At 40.7% G+C, this 17,160-nt stretch overlaps 1 protein-coding gene across 2 annotated transcripts; it reads right to left on the minus strand.

Moving 5' to 3' along the window:
* Positions 1–674: 674 nt before the first annotated feature.
* Positions 675–16,473, minus strand: LOC135261561 (neuronal pentraxin-1-like). 2 transcript variants are annotated; one of them, XM_064348012.1, is made up of 7 exons: positions 15,522–16,473; positions 13,805–13,878; positions 10,376–11,429; positions 5,474–5,936; positions 4,878–5,128; positions 3,290–3,469; positions 675–2,634 (listed from the first exon to the last, which is right to left on the minus strand). In XM_064348012.1, the coding sequence occupies exons 3-7, from the start codon at positions 11,114–11,116 to the stop codon at positions 2,425–2,427; spliced, it is 1,845 nt and encodes a 614-aa protein (XP_064204082.1). In that variant the 5' UTR covers positions 11,117–11,429; positions 13,805–13,878; positions 15,522–16,473; the 3' UTR covers positions 675–2,424. The 2 variants fall into 2 exon arrangements, with proteins under 2 accessions (XP_064204082.1, XP_064204083.1); XM_064348013.1 differs by lacking the exon at positions 15,522–16,473 and having other exon boundaries at positions 13,805–14,194.
* Positions 16,474–17,160: the final 687 nt, after the last annotated feature.

Consider the following 17,160-nt stretch of genomic DNA (forward strand, 5'->3'; position numbering starts at 1 on the left):
TAATAATAATAATAATAATATTATTATTATTATGATGCTCGGCACTTGTGTGTAGCACTTTTGGCTTTCGTCTTCTGTGGTCCTCTTGGGGCTCCTTGCAGTGGTTTGGCAGGAAAGATGAGCTTCTTTTTTGGCGCGTTACGTTGTCAACTCGCTTCCTTTGGCTGTGGAAAGCCCCTTACGGCTCAAGAAACCTGACACTGAACGCAATTCACCAGAGCGATTACAGCCACTGGAGAGGCGAGAGCCGCTGGATGGAACCTGATAGAGCCTTCGGGTGTGTTGGCTAGCAGTTGGAATTAGTGTGGTCACAGAACCTGATCGTGTGCAGAGAGACAGACTATATATAGCGTCCTGTTCACCGAAGACCTGCAGCCCACCTGATATACTATTTAAGATATATGAATAAAATATACCTTGTGGGTGAACAAAGGAAAGGTTAGACACCAGTATAGATACAGAAATGAACACTGACTCAACTGAAACAATGCAATGCTTCTAACCTGTAACACCATAATAAACATATCCTTACGAATTAACATGATCGTTAAATATTTATTATTCATTTGATTGATTATTAAAAGTTCATGGAAAAAGGGTTTTCAGAATGAATTCCAAAGAGCATCAGTGATAAAAGAAGTGGCTGAAGATGAATGAATCTCAATGCCATGAGAGAGAGAGGCAAGACTGGGCTGGGAGAACTAAGATGGCGTTTGAAAGGTAGGGTTTCAGTCTACGTCAGACGATGACAATGCCAGTGACTTTGATATTTGAACTGCAGTTGACAACTAACACGGGGAAAAAACAACAAAGCGATAACACTGAAGATTTGTTTCAGTGTACAACCAAGAGAATTATTTATTATTTATCAATTTTGTAGACATACTTATCAACAGTATCTCACAAGGCCAAAATTGCAAAATACCTCAAACACATATCATAGGAACAAGATGTCCTAATAATACATACATTCAAAAGTCAATAGAGTAATTCATTTTTATATTTACAAAGTGCTGAAAAACCTGATGTGCAGTGTATGTGTTACTACTAGCAGGCCGCAAAATGAATAACACATGGCCGCAGGAACTTATTGCCAGGCAGCCGAAAAAACGTCTTTTCGTCTGACCTATAAATATTTTTCTCCCCATATTGGGAAACTATCACTTAAACTTATATTATAAGAATAAAAATATATGCTATATATTTTTTATTTTTATGCTCCTCTTGAACTCCATGATGTTAGAGATTCTGGAGGGACATATCATAGGTATGGGCAACAGTGCCACCTATTGGTGTGATGTGGTACACATCTATCTCAAACCCCAGTAATTTAATAAATGAGGGAATTGACTCTTCAAATGAAACTGTACTGACCTGTTAATATAGTCATTTTACACCAGAACGAAATAGCATAGGGTTTTGCTGGGATAGTGTTTTGCTCATACTTTTCAGATGTACTTTTGAAGAGACAGTTTATTCCTCACACTGTCCAGCTAGAACACAGGGCGATATTCTCTCTTTGAAAATAAGAGCACACATCAAAGGTGGGCGCTATGGTTACAGTCTGGCAGCCATGGCCCTAAGAAAGTATGTTCAGTTCCGCAGCTTCCAAAGAAATTCATCTTGTCCATTAGTCTTCAATAAACAATAAGTGGAGTAACTTGAAATTTGAAAGTGCTGCATTCATAGCGTCTATCATATCTGGAGTCTCTTACATCCATAAGTCTAAAGAGAACCAGCTCTGATACTAATGTCGCCAAAGACATTGAGAGATTGAACCCCTTTTCATAAAGATAAACACCGTATTGTGTGTGAGGGACCGCTGAAATAATAGCCAATCAGCTGACGGCTATAAAGTTCAACTTTGCCCCATAAGCTGGGGTTTGTCAGGTGGCTCACCCATCTAAAACAGTAATGCACCCAACCATCAGGAATTAAATCCTAACCATGCAAGTGCCCATTGTGGACATTAGGTCATAACATCACCCAATGATCTTCTGTGCTTCATCACATAACAGTGCCTCCACTGGTGAAATTGGCTACTGCAGTCTGCCACACTGACCATACAGCTTGGAATGACACTACCGCTGGAATGTGTTCTCTTCCAGATTGTTGAGGATTGGAACAATAGTAAACCATTTGGCCTACCAATAGGATTAGGAAGCCACATTGGGATAAAATTAATACATTTATAAAGTGTTTTCTCTGTATTACCATTTCATAATTTCAGTTAAATTACAGTTAAATTTTAACCAAGTAAACTCAGAGTAAAAGGTGGGCCCCTGTATTTTCCAGTCTCCAGGCTTTAGGGAAGAGGAGCTTGGCTCCACTGAAGTCCCATTCAAATTAGGTGGTGTTTGATGGTGCGGCTCGCATACCATATCCCTGACAGTAGAAGCATCTCCTCTCAAACACTCATTTCCTTTAGTGGCAGGGCTCAAAGGGGTACTTGTCGACCCCTCCATGCAGCTCGACCAAAGACTCAGTCCAGGAGATGATGTCTCCGGTCATGTGACCTCTGCAGGTGCCCAGGTTGAAGATCTCCTGGGGTGTTAGCACACGGGACCACAGCTGGAGGTCTGAAATCTCCCCCACGAAGGCCTGCGTTACATCGAAACGGCCGCCCAGGGTGTCCTGCACAGGAAGGGAAGTTCACAGACAGTCTTACATAAACAGGAAATGCGGGAAGGACGAGAGGGTTATTGGATTGCAGAAATGGCTTCAGCTTGAGAGCACAGCACCAAGAGAGTGATCCATTTAGTCATAATTCTTAACTGTCTTATTTCATCATTTTCCCAGAGTTTGAATCCAAAATATTTTAAAAGATCCATATTTTATGGTTATTATAGCATACCTAGCAAATTTAGTCATTTATCAATTTTTTTATAACTTAAAGGTGTGACATATATGGCACAGATCACTGATTGGGTCATATTTATGGATGCTTATTTATCCTGTGGTCATATAGAAATCACCTAGCATTTGTTGTTGGAATCTGCCACATACACATAGTATTATTTCTAACAGCTTTCCTGAACATTTGCTGTGCTTGTTCACCCCTTGGTCTCAGTATGTCATCACATATTCACTCTCTGATCTATGGCTAATTAAAATAATTTTATAAATAATGTTTTTAATACAGCTTTTTTCACTTAATACAAACTACATTACCAATGTGTCCCTTGCTGACACTTCTTTACACCCTTGTGGTCTTAGCTCCGCGATACTGGTCTATAGATCTAATACGGTCTAAAATGCTGATGAAGAATACTGCATGCTCCTGGTTTACCTGCTCCTGTCCCAGGATGATGACCCCACCAGGCTTGATGTGATGCCAGGTGGACAGGCTCTCCCCAGAACCCCTCTGCACCCCATCCTGGTAGGCCTCCCACAGCCCACCTCGCGTCGACCAAGTCACGCACAGGTGGTGCCACTTCCCGTCGCTCAGAGACAGGGGCAGAGTTACGGCCTAAAGGGAGGGCGGGGCCAGGACGCGGGGTCGGGGAGGGGGAGGAGACAGGGCCTATTTAATTAGCTTTAACAGCTGTGTGCCAAGTAGAGATGAAGTAGGTAGACAGCACTGTACAGGATAACTGCTCATGCTAAAGGAAGAACTGCAGAATGAACTGAGATGTTTAACAGGAGACCTGAGTTCACATGACTGGGACTAGCGTGCAGGTATAAGCAGCTTGCCTTTGCCCTCATGGCCTCATGCTATTAAAGGAGATGATGGGTGAAGGAGAGCCACCCCATTCAGGGAGAAACCAGGTGAGCCGGCGGCCACTGCTCAATCAGCCAGCATTTACCTTTCAGATGTAAGTGTTCCAAATCCTTATTGGATAAGAATGTCAAGGTAGGCCTGGCTGTCAATGCTGGGAGGCTGAAGAGCACCTGTAAACCCACCGTGTATGTGTGAGGGGAGTTTATGTGTGTACCTGTATGTGGGAGGGGAGTTTATGTATGTACCTGTATGTGGGAGGGGAGTTTATGTATGTACCTGTATGTGTGAGGAGTGTTTCTGTATGTACCTGTATGTGTGAGGAGTGTTTCTGTATGTACCTGTATGTGTGAGGAGTGTTTCTGTAGGTACCTGTATGTGTGAGGAGTGTTTCTGTATGTACCTGTATGTGTGAGGGGAGTTTATGTATGTACCTGTATGTGTGAGGGGAGTTTCTGTATGTACCTGTATGTGTGAGGGGAGTTTATGTGTGTACCTGTATGTTTGAGGGGAGTTTCTGTATGTACCTGTATGTGTGAGGGGAGTTTATGTATGTACCTGTATGTGGGAGGAGTGTTTCTGTATGTACCTGTATGTGTGAGGAGTGTTTCTGTATGTACCTGTATGCGTGAGGGGAGTTTCTGTATGTACTTGTATGAATTACACTCTCAGAAGGAAATGTACAAAAAACTGCATAAAATGGTAAAATGGTACAATGCTTATCACTGGGGTGGTACCATACATAAAACTGCATGCCTAGCCTTAGATTTAAAGATTCATTTGTTTTTGCTTGTAAAAGGTAGTTATCAGTACCTAAAAAACATTACTGTACCTTTCAGAGTACATTTGTGAAAATTGTTTCTTAGAGAACAAAAATGTTCCTCCATTGTACCTTTATTAATGAGAGATTATTATTTCGTAGAACTATTAAATTATTATGATAAGTATGCATTAAAATAAATTACATTTCACTGTAATAACTTCTTAGTGCTTATTATGCTTCAAACAGCCATTTTGTCTTTGGCTGTGATGTCAAGGATAGAACCCTGTTAAAACATCAGTCTTTTTTTGGGGTAACAACATTGTCTGAGATCTGTATTATTTCACACACATGCACGCACACACACACACACACACACACATTTTAAATCCTACGTACTTTGTCGTTGACAAGCAGCTCCATTGGGTTGTTGCCCCACTCTATCAAAACCAGTTCATTGGCCTGTCCTGGGACAGAGTAAGAGAATGGGGTTCCCAACCCAGGCCTAGAGCCCCCTTTAATCCACAAGCAGAGCGTGAGGGCGAATATTTCACTGAGGAGGGTCCTTTTGACACGAGCGTACATGTAGTTAGTGCGCATTGGAAACCCTATCTGAAATGACTCTGGACTTTTTGGTTTCTTCCAGGTACCTGTGTGATAAACAGAGAAAACACAGTTCAGTTCAGAGTTGTTGTGTCGCACAGCGGTGTAAAATACTCAGTAGAATTAACTCTGATTGAGTACATTTTACACTGACAAAGTACCTTTTATCCTCATAAACGTTTTAAAGTTGAATTGACACTGAAGATTTTGCCAGGCATATCGTCTCTTTTAAGGCCTCTTGGGCCTATCTGATGTGAATGCACATGTGGTGATGCATGGCAATACATCATATGGTGAGACATGTTATTATACTGAGCCAGATGTGGCTGGTTTGAGCTTGAATTAAATCAGCAGTTATAGTTTAGACCCGGTTCTGAACAGCTGTATATTACCAGAGTCTGCGCCCCTGCGGTGCAGCTGACTGAGCAGTGACTCCAGCCCGTGGCTTGTGGCTCCGTGTCCCTGTCTCTGATTGGCCTTTCGAGAGCTGTGGCCACGCCCATCTGCTTCGTTGTTATGGTGATCATCATCATGGTGATCATCGTAGTGGTGGTCAAGGTTGTGGTTTTCGCGGCGACTGTATTCGTGGCGATGGCCGTGCTGATCCCGATCAGGACCGTGATTGTGATGGTCATCGTGATCGTGGTCGTGGTCATGGTCATGGTCGTGGTCATGGTCGTGGTCATGGTCATGGTCGTGGTCTTGGTCATCATCATGATCGTCGTGGTGGTCGCCGTGGTGGTCCCTGTTGCCATGGAGAGCAGGGTGATGGCGCAGTTGCTGCTCCAGAGCGTTAATCTCTCTGCGCAGGAGGTCTCTCAGTGAGTTAGAGTAGGAGCTGGAGCTATTCCTGGACTGCAGAGAGAATCAGACAGGTTGACCGTCAGAGGGAGGATGCAAATGTAAACTATATAGGAAAAGGTCAATTGTAATTAAAGTGAAATTACATATGTATGTTGCCTGTTACCATTGTTATTTTACGCATTACTTTATGTATTATGCTTTGATTATGCAAATGTTGTTTTTGTCATATAAATAAGGCAGTAGAGAAAAACAGTGAGAATCATGTGTGCTATTTCATCAGTTTTTTCTTCCATGTGCTTACATGCTAATTATGTCACTTGCCTCTGTATTAAATAAAATTGGATTGGTAATCTGGTTACTGAAGGAGGACAGAATAATGGAATGCTGAATAAACAATATAGCATCAGTCGTGCTACATCCAAGTTATGTTGAATCATTTTTTGCAGATACTTTAAAATGAAAAAGTATCTACAATAATAGTAAAACACAGGTGCAGAGGGAATAATAACATTGGATTATGTAATACTTGTTAAGTAATGTTTTTACATAAAAATAACCATTATAAAATGCCTGTGAAATTTGTTTAAAAATATTCAGCTACGGCTCAATTCAAACCAAAAGCATACAATAGAATGGCTCATCATAATTATAGATGGATATAACAGAGCAATAATAAATGTAATAAGGAATAAAAGTTTGCTGGAGAAAAATAAGAATTTATACATGCAGAAGACTTGCACAGCTTCCTCCATTGTATAACATGCAGTAAAAGTACATTGTTATTCTTATCATTATATTGATGCAAATCATGCAAATGCTTTGTTTCATTATTATATGAAAAAAAACTTTCATTCAAAAAGTCATTTTGATTTAATTATGATCCTCACTCTGTACTGCAGAAATCATTTCTGCATTTGTTTACAGTCATCCAAAATATTTCCATTTACAGATATTTTAGCATTAAACTTTGTATTGACACTCTACCACAGCACTGTTTCAACATACTCCAACCTCTCCACCAAATTCCACTATGACACACATTGAAATAACTGGTATGCCAAAAGCCAAGAAAATATGGCCAGGTGCACAATATGATATTATTCAAACCGTATGGTCAGCCCACCTCTACACCGCCACACAGTCTCTCAGCCTTCGCCATGCAAAATATAACTAAACGTAAATTCACAAAAATCAAAGAGAGTTTTAAAAAATAAATATTCTACAACCTGCTGTGATAATTAACAATGCAGAGTTCTCACAACCTAGGACAACCTAGGAGGCTGGCAGGCTTGTCTAGGCTTCAAAATAGACTGTAGTATTTCCAGGCCTTTAGGATGATAGGGGTGTTTTGCACGTTATATTTTGCACTGTTCCTTTGTTGCTTTAGTAGCGCAACAGCGTTTTGCAACATGAAGCAATACCGCAAAGATCAAATGAGAAGCACAGCACACGAGCATCTGCAAGAAAAACACAACTGAGCAAACAAGAGAAATACTGCACATCAAATGCATGAGAAATGTTTCCAATGCACCAAACAGACAAAGAATGGAAAATAAAGCTAAATATATCAAAGACAAAACAAAATACTGTTCAGGTGAGCAAATATGGCAGCAACTGCTGGTTTCAATCCTGAACCTACTGTGTATGTAAGTAGGTTCATTTTAAATTAGATTATAACTCTGCAAAGACATATCTAGTGCTATAACCTACATGTAAATGTTTATTTAACATTTTGAAATGTAATTTCTCAAAGGCATATTCACAACATAAAAAAGGGGAAGGTAAACATTTAAAAGAATGGCAAGATATTGCTGTTTAATTAATAAACAGGTGCAAACAGGTTATGTATACAAATGTGCATTTACATTTAATATATGAGTATGTGTGAAAATACATAAAGCAATATTAATATAATAGGTGATACTCGCCTAATATTTATGATGAATCATATGCTACTATGTGAATTGGCATATTGTGAAAATTGAGACGCTCTTATTTTGCTCCCTGAAGCATGTTGAATGTCTCAAACACCCAACCTCAGTCAAAGTATGCTCAATGAACTGCTTTAGTTTGAGAGTGTCTGGAATGCCAAGGGATTTGTCATCCTTTGAGCTTAAGTATTATGCACTATTGATGTTTTTAGTTACTGAATATGCACACATCAGATCATGTCACCAGACTTGTGAAAAGTGTGTGTGTATGTGTGTGCGTGTGTTTTGGGGCGGGAGGAGATGGGGGGGTGGGGATGGGGGGTATGGGGGGGCTGGTGTCTCCCATATTTTTAAATAAAATATTCATGATTCTTGATGCTGGAAATTATTCAATAAATGTGAATGTGTCAGGATTTTTATTTTTATTCTTGAGAGGCGCATCAAAGAAGTACCAGATTATTAAACAGGCTCTTCCATGGAAATGCCTATTCATACCAGCCTGTATTTCCGGTTTTTCTTGAGCCTTTGTTTACTGTCCTCCAAAACTCTAACTTGCAAGGAAGTTCAGAATTAGAATGCGCTCTCAATAATCTCAATAAATTGTTTTTGAAAAAAAGTAAAGAAAATACTACAAATTACATTGTGGAAAATTCTGCCCTTCAGTCAGAAATCACTAATCGACTCACTCATGATGTTCCAATTTTCTGAAGTACATGACAATAGGAGGTTTTCTACAGAATTGTATTAAAATAAAATGAAATAAAATGAAGAATTAAAACCGAATAAAAGCCTGCCCTTAGGTTTAGGCACACGTTTTAAGCCTGTCTCTACTTCCCACCCCTCTCCGGTTTCTCTGCAAATCCGGCTTTGCGTGGCCCAAGCGTATACCCTGATTAATGGTTCGTCAGCGGAGATCACACTAATTAACAGCGATCTTGATTAGCGCTGTAGACTCTTCTGACAGCTTCCAATTGCATAGGCACTCTTCCTAAATCACAGAGGGCGATGCTTTTAAAATAATTACATTACCATCGTTGTAAATATGACTAAAAACCGTGTTTGTTTCTGCTGTTCTTACCTAATTTCGCTAACATTTTACTATATGTGCCATTCAACAAATTTCCCATAAAGTCTGATACCCAAATACCCAAACAACCTTCGTCACTTGCACTATTACATACATTTTTGCAGATTCATTCAACAAATTCCCCCTTCATGACAAACATATACAGTATACTGTAATAAGTGAGCAATTAATTTGAATATATGGAGGTGCTCTAAATACTTTTTTTGAATACATGCAGATATGATTATTGATTTAATTCATTTTCTATAGTCATGTATATCCAATTAAGACCAAAACAATAATTGGTATAGTTCCTATATATTTGTACACATTTCTATGTACATATGTTGTCAGTGAAAATGACAAAGCATTCCACTATCACAGAAAAAGACAAATCAAGAATGCCAGTATATTTGATCTCCATTTATCGTAAAAAAATAATAATAATAAAAAAAGAAATAACAACAAACAAAAAATGTTGCATACCAGTTCTCCATGCAAAGAATTTGATTTCTGAATAAAGATGTTGAGCGCTGCTGACAAGCAATGGTGAAATCAAGTTAACTTCCTGTCACAGGGAGCCATTTTAAGACACTATTGAATTGTCACTCAGATGATGCGCACACACGGATATGTGACACAGGCAGTGATTAATCAGCTAAACACTGCCACATTATTCTCACAGTCAAATGATTTGCCACTGGCCACATCTCCAGGATTTCTTTTTCAATGATCAATGGCGCATTGACAGAACCAGTGAGAGGGTTTAAATAAATATAAAAGCAGGTAGCCCTGTTCTTGTGGTGAGAGGAAGTTATCCCGATGAGCGCATCCCATATGAGACAGTTACAGCTGGAGAAGAAATTAGACAGAACATAGTGTGCTATGTTTCTGGCCACCGCATGAATAATACCACTCTCCAGGGAGAGCTTTCTGCACAACGGATACATCTGCATACACTTACAGACCGCATGCTGCCCAAATATTTTCACAGTAATTTTCCTCCAATTTGGAAATACCCAATTGTATTACTGAGCCCATTCTTTTGCCCAGCATCTTAGATCATCTAGTAAGAATGTAGGCAAGTGCACATTTCCTCCAAGGCCCATTCTGCCAGCCTCTGCTTTTTCAAAGACTGCAGTCCACCAGCTGAGCGGCACAGCCACTGTTCCGAATTACTACACTGCCATCTCAGCTGGCGCAGGGGGTCCACAGGCAGACCGCAGGCCCCAAATCAACCAGAGGAGTCGCTCTTACACCACGAGGTTGGGAGTACCCTACCAACTGAATTTTTCCCTCCCTAGCCAATGCACCCTCTGTGGACTCTATTAAAGACCATGGAGCACTCATCACTGCACTGAGAACACCTGCTTTAGCTGGAAGTGTAATGCGACGCCCTAAAATGGCAAGTGGTAAACTGGGTGCCCGTCCTGCTTTGCTCCTTATTGATCATGGCCTCCTCTTCCCTCCGTCTCCACAGCCCCTGTACTCACCTGCAGGTTCTCCAGCCGCTCCTTCAGGGCCTGCAGCATTCGGCCCACCTGCTCGGGGGAGGAGGGTCCGCTGTGGTGGTCCCCCCCTCCCAGTGTCCCCTTCCCCCTGTGGTGCAGGTCACGACGGCCCACCAGGGGGTAGTGGGGGTCTGCGTGGTGGTCAGGATCCGGATAGGGGTGGTGTGGAGGCGGGTGGTGGGCGTGGTGCTGGCCGTGGTGGTCGTCATGCCTGCCCACATTCCTTCCGAAGCCCTCACAGAGGGTCAGCTTGGCAGTGAGCTCCCTGATAGTCTCTCGCTGGTCCAGGATGGTCTCCTTCTGCTGGACCAGGGTTTCGCGGAGGTGCAAAATGGTAGTTTTGGCCTCATCCGTCAACCCCCACCAGCCATGACCTCTGGGGCTGCCACCGTTAGGCCTGTGATGTCCGTGATCATTAGTCTCATGTCCCGAGAAGCAGCCTGGGTCTGCATTGGCTGGGATGGGGGTACATATCATTTTAGGATGCAGCCCATACACATATTCCATCCCTGGTAAACTAGAGGCAGCCCCTAAAGATATGAGACTAGAAAAGAGGAGAGGTGGGAGGAGCTGATGAAGGGAAACCCCATGAGGGGTCCTATTCCTCCTGTCTTTCATGAGTGCTGAGGATGGAAGTGTTCCAGGAGAAGTAGACTGAACAGACGCTTTGGCAACTGTTGATCTTGGGCATCGAGAGAACTGCTCTTCATCCCTTTGTGCCATGAGTAAAAGTCACAGAGAAAAGGATGGCTGGATGAAATAAATGCACCCCTTTCCTGGAATAGGCTCTGACATTCCTTTTGGCGTTGATTAATTCCAAAATGGCTTCTGCCTTGTGACAGATATGCGATTGCTGAGTGAGCAGCATTGCTGCAACATTAAACCCATGTCCTTTCGTTGCACTGCATTGCAGTTACTTCTTCTCCCCTCTCTGGCTGCTGTTCTCAAAAACTGGGGGCTCCAGGTCAGCTGCCATTGCAGGTGCAGTTTTTAGCAACCAGTGTCTTCACAGCATATTAGGTCTGGGTGGAACTCTCTGGGGAAGAAAAAAAACAATAAGGAATGATAATATCATTCATAAAATGATATGAAGAGTAATGAACGATACTCAAAAACAGTGCAGTGCTCAAAGGGGCAGGTTTTTAAAACCCGCAGTGATTTTCCTGAGCTTGAAAACACAAGGAACGTGCTGACAGGGGTGATGGTATTAGAAGAAACACAACGCACCGATGATAGAGGAGAAGAGAACAAGTAGCGCAGTGGTGATTTATTGTAACCAAATTAACCGAAGCTCCGTCCAATCAGTGATAATCGACGCTTTCGCAAGGCCAATGCCATTGATCGAGCTGCTCCCTGAGGCCCAGTTGTGCCCACTGAAACAGCTGAAAGCCACTTGGGACGGTAATGAGATTAGAGGCCTAAGTGAAATGAGCCACGGCTGAATGTGCTCCTCACGGCGTGTCTCAAAATCAATACCCCCCCCCCCCCCCACCTTCCTGGTACTCCTTATTGAGGATATGCATCATCATGTGAAGCTGGGCATCCATAACATGCTGTAAACCCAAAAACCACGTCGGAGAGATGGAACATTTGGCGACATCGAGAGTATTAGCCGGTGCGTATGGGGACGATTAAGGACAGAGAAAAGCTGACTGTGCGTCACCTGACCCAACCCTCCCCCCAAGAAAGCCGAACATGAGCTTAAGTAACGCAAGCGTGATCTGAGCTTCAACAGTAAACTTGTCATGTCATCATTTATACGCAGACAGACTGCGATTGTTATTAGAAGCAAGCAAATACAAATGCAAATATTCAAATCCATAGATTTACAGCCCAAACCAGACTGAACACGTTCACCTATTTCTTAACCCCATGTGTGTAATCCTCTAACAGATGTACGACTAACGTCATTGACTAACAGAACAAAGCAAAAGCCCTCCTGGCCAACATCCAGCAATTTGGTGTTGGATTTAGGCCAACTAGACATTCAGAGCCCGCCACTGTTCAGCATGAAACAAGGTTACAGAGCATGATAAACTCCTTATCATTCATCCCATTAACCATTTGTCAGATTTACAATGACTTTAACAATGACAATTACTACGACAAATAAAATAGATACAGCTGTTACATCATCTGTAAGTTCATGGTGTCAATTTCATAGTATTTAATATGCTGATGAACGGACACTGAACAGAATGTCTGCATTCTGTAGGCTTTCTTTTCAGTGTGCTCATGTGTGCAATTACTGCATCTCTATTGGTTAATAAAGTACTGCATTTGGTTGGTTAGGACATACAATCTGTACATTGTTTCTGAACTCATTTCCATTAACTGTAGAGGCTTACCTTGAGTTACCCTGATTTACCTTTAACACCCACGCAATGCAAACTGTTTTGAAAGGCAGAGAATGACATCTTTTTAAACTATGCAGTAGCAGTTTGTAAAGCCAAATTTTCCCACTAGATTTAGGCTAAATTTACAAATCTGGTTAACATAAATGTACTCATTTTAATTTAGAAATCTAAACATATTTATAATTTAAGTTGTTAAATCAACTCTTAAACCTTCCTTTCAAAATAAATAGTTAAGAACAGAACTATCTAAATTGATTTACATAAATATTTTTTAATAAAAATTTAATATCTACCCTCAAAATAAATATTCAAGAACAAATTCAATATCTAAATATCTAATCTTTTTACAAAATTGATATGTTTAGTTGATTGACAAAAATTTAATTGAATCTTAGATCTGTTACTAAAATTAAATAGAAATGGCAAGAAATATGTATTTAACAGGAGAACGCTTCCTGGAAAACTATTTCTCCATGTCGTGTAACATTCGTTTTTTCCCCCCAGATTTATTTTCATGTTACATTTGGTTGACGGAGAAGAAGAAAAGAAGAAGGGCTTCAGCCCACTTTTGGGTCAAACAGAATTTGAAAGGTATGCTAGGCAGAGAAAGGATTTGCCAAGTTGAAGTTGAAAACATGGCAGAGTCTTTCCTGCTTCCATGGTTGACATATTAATTGGATTTTAGGATTAATTAGCTGGCGCGTTGGCTTGGCACAGAAAACCATTTCAGGCATTCGTCACACATGCCAAGGCTGTAACAAGTGATCGGCGTCTGCGTGCTTCGATAGCAAAGTCGGTCCATTGAGCTTGCCCTCTGCTATTCAAGAGTGCAACTTTCCCTTCATTTTGTTCTGCCTTGCAAAACTTCTCCCTGTGCCAAAGTGATGAAACTTCTCTCTGTGACTCCAGCTTCCTGTTAGAAATAACACTCTGCCACGACAAAATATGTGCACGCTATGACATCTTAACTGCACCTTCTGAATTCATCTCACGTACAAGCTTTTCCGTAAACTCTTGCTCTGCCCTTAAAATGAGGCACTCACACTGTACTCACCATCTGGCCCTTGTCTCTGGGTAGATGTTGGAAACCCGTATTTCTCTACATTTCCACTCACTGATCCTATTGCCCTGAAACATATACAATATAACAATTTTACATAGCCTGAAAAAGAAAATAATGATAACCAGACATACAACTGGCTACATCTAAACATTTGCAGATGTACAGCATTGTTAACAGAAATTCTAATTATTGATTGTTATTATCTTTCGCCTTCACAATGCTGCTCCTCATGAGTTAGCTGCACTGACTGACTGCTTGAAAGGGATGGCTATGTATTTGCTGTATGTGATGATGGTATTTTCTTTCCACTGAAATAGCCTATGATATTTGTGCAGTTTAAAAAAAAAAACGTTTTTTCTTTTTTTCTGGGAATAAAGGAACATGTTTTGCACAGATTTTGCACAAATACGAAACTCCACGCGTGTAAGAAACACAATAACACATTGATTATACTGAGCAAATAATCACAGTTTCATTGTTTTCTTAGATTCATATTAATTTGTATATTTATTGGTGCTCTGAATTCCTGACAAGTAGAAACAAGTACAGAATAAATATCTCTGTGTGCCCACAGTCTCCATATCATATAATTTAGACTGCATACTGTGGCAGTCAGCTTGCCAAAATATACATGTTTTATCATGACCGTTGTCGGATGGTTGCTGGCAGCAAGGTGCAGAACTGTTGTTTGAACCACTCCCAAAACACAAGCTGCGTTATAGTACTCATCCAGATGACTCATATTCCTCCCAAAAAATAAATAAATAAATAAATAAATTTAAGGATACATCTGTGTCCCAACAGAGTCATAATGCCACAGTGTTTTCAGAGATTTCTACAACCTTAAAAACAATTGAAACTTTTTTCTTATTAGAAATGTGAAATGAGCTTTTTTTTCTTATACAGCATTCCTGATTAATTTTGGTGCAAAAGAGGACTGTATCGGAACTGCAGTATGTGACACAGGCTTAAAAACTACAGCTAGAAACAGAAACTAATGGACGCCCAATGAGGCCTGTGATGAGATCTGGGGAGAAAACCATGGCAACTCTGTCTCCCAAGACCAAAGCAATTAGATCCGATGCATTTTCCCTCTCAAGGAATGTTAGACAATTTGTGTAAGATTATACAAAAACTATATTTACCTCCAGTATAAAATTGTCATTCTTAATCTGCTTCAATGTAAGAAAAAAAAACTTTCATTTTATGATATTCAGTTCCAGATGTTTCGCTAGATTTTTGAAGCAAGAACACAAAATCCTTTTGGAGGCCTCTTCATTAAAACCAAATTGAATGTTGCTCTTTGTCTTATGTTACAATAATGCATTTCCTTCTGAAGCCTCTCAGTGTTTAACCACTGAAATGCCCCTTGTGATTGCATAATATCAACCCTCCATAGACACAACCACATGAACAGACAACACTATTAAATGTATACAATTTTTGAAGATGCCAAAATACGATATAAGACATGTGACAATCACAAGAATATGAAGCATTCTGAGCACAAGTGACATGTAATTCACAATCTGGGAGAGAGGTTAAACTAAGCACTTTGCCGTAGCAAAGTAACAAGAAAATACAAAACTTAAATTAACATGGCTTGATTCTAGTGGAATAAACAACTCTCTGTACATAAAGAAAAAATAAAAATACTAAAAGCATTTAATTCACTTATTTCATTTCACAGAAACGCTAGTTTCCTTACCTGTGCGGAGGATCCAGAAGTCACGGGCTTGCTAGACCATCTCACTAATCAGATTGCCGAAGATTTACTTCCAGGAGATAATTTTGACTCACCAGCTTTCTTTCTCTCTCCCTCCCCTCTCTCTCTCCCCCTCTCTCTTTCTCCCTTTCTCGTAGCTGTCTAGCTCTTTAACTCTATTCCAAAGAAAACTTTAATTACATAATACATTTAAAAAATTGTACACATACAAAACTAACATATCTTTTATTTGAAACAAAAAATTAGGATCCAAAATGAACTTGTCGTCTCTAAAATATACAATCATTTTGAACCATGTCTTTCCATGGACAATCCCATTGTCCACATAAACTCCCATGCCGTAAGCAGGACTGACCCCTCTTTGAACTTTAAACTTTGTCCTCAACTTTGGCTCTAGCATATAAGTTAGCATTAAAGCTTTTGATTCTAACATATTATTTTCCATGAATGTCTGGAGTGGGCACACTCACCTCATAGTACTGATAATGCACATGACTGAAACAGTTTCTTCAAAGTTAAAGGCAAAAAAACAATGTGACTGGACCAAATCTGGCTCGTAATTAGATAATTGGCCTGATTATTTCCCTCTCTCCTGCTCTGAATACACACAGACAACCCACACTGCAGATCAGAAAGGGCTCTTCTCTGTACTGAGCACAGGGTGAATCGATAAACAGAAGAATGGAGAGAAGCAAGTCCAGGTTTTATTGAGGCTATGAGTGTGGCCTCTGCACATTGAAATGACACAGGAGAGGGAATAAACAGATATTTCTCAGACAGTTTGTTATTCTATTTTCCACAAGATAAAACCAGGAATAAGCTCTACAAGTGGATTCCCTGTTTGTCTCTATACAGTACACCAATACTGTAAAATGTTCTGTGTAAAATCAACACAACGGATACTCGAGTAATATAGTCTCAGAATAGAGTCAACTCAAAGCATATTATATTATATGATATTATATGATATTATATTATATTATATTATATTATATTATATTATATTATATTATATTATATTGTTAATTTGGAACTGTCTGCTCCCAGCTCTCTGTGTTTGCGCTGACCCGCCCCCACTGCGCTCCTCTCACACACGTGACGTCGAGCTGCTGCTTCTTCTCACCCCACAGACCCCCGGTTAAGGTCACGCAGCCCTTGAGTTGGATGAGCTTGGTCTTGCGTGCGGACTGTCCGTGCCTGCTCGACCAGGGGAAGTCATCGGCGTGCGTTAAGACGCAGCCGACAGAGATCCCTTCCTCTCGTGCTACGCTAATTATTTGCCACCCAGCCAGACTGCTGGCCATTGACACGGACGCAGTCTGGATTAAATACCCAACCACGCGCCAGAGCAGCGGCTGAGGACGATGAGCCGCCCAGACGCCCATGTGCACTTTCCCTCAAAGCTGGGATGCATAATGGTACAGTTTACCCGGCAAAATTCATTCCACTGATGGTCACCTAATGAACGACTGTAAAGGATGTGGGATTCCTCTGATTTGATTTCATCTGTCGGTAGAGCACACAAACGCTGTGTAAATAGACAGTAATAACTGCAGACATATAGTGTGCACTCAAACACATCTCCTGTTTTCAGAAAATTTGATTTACCTGAAGTGCTAGT

Source organism: Anguilla rostrata, chromosome 8 (assembly GCF_018555375.3).
Source record: "Anguilla rostrata isolate EN2019 chromosome 8, ASM1855537v3, whole genome shotgun sequence".
Taxonomy (NCBI): domain Eukaryota; kingdom Metazoa; phylum Chordata; class Actinopteri; order Anguilliformes; family Anguillidae; genus Anguilla; species Anguilla rostrata.

Excerpts from the sequence above, each read along its gene's own strand:
- LOC135261561 (XM_064348012.1), bottom strand. The coding sequence starts at position 11,116 with ATGGCACAAAGGGATGAAGAGCAGTTCTCTCGATGCCCAAGATCAACA. Across the intron at positions 5,937-10,375 it reads AGCGGCTGGAGAACCTGCAG|TCCAGGAATAGCTCCAGCTC; the intron begins GTGAGTACAGGG and ends TTCTCTCTGCAG. Across the intron at positions 3,470-4,877 it reads AGCTGCTTGTCAACGACAAA|GCCGTAACTCTGCCCCTGTC; the intron begins GTACGTAGGATT and ends CCCTCCCTTTAG.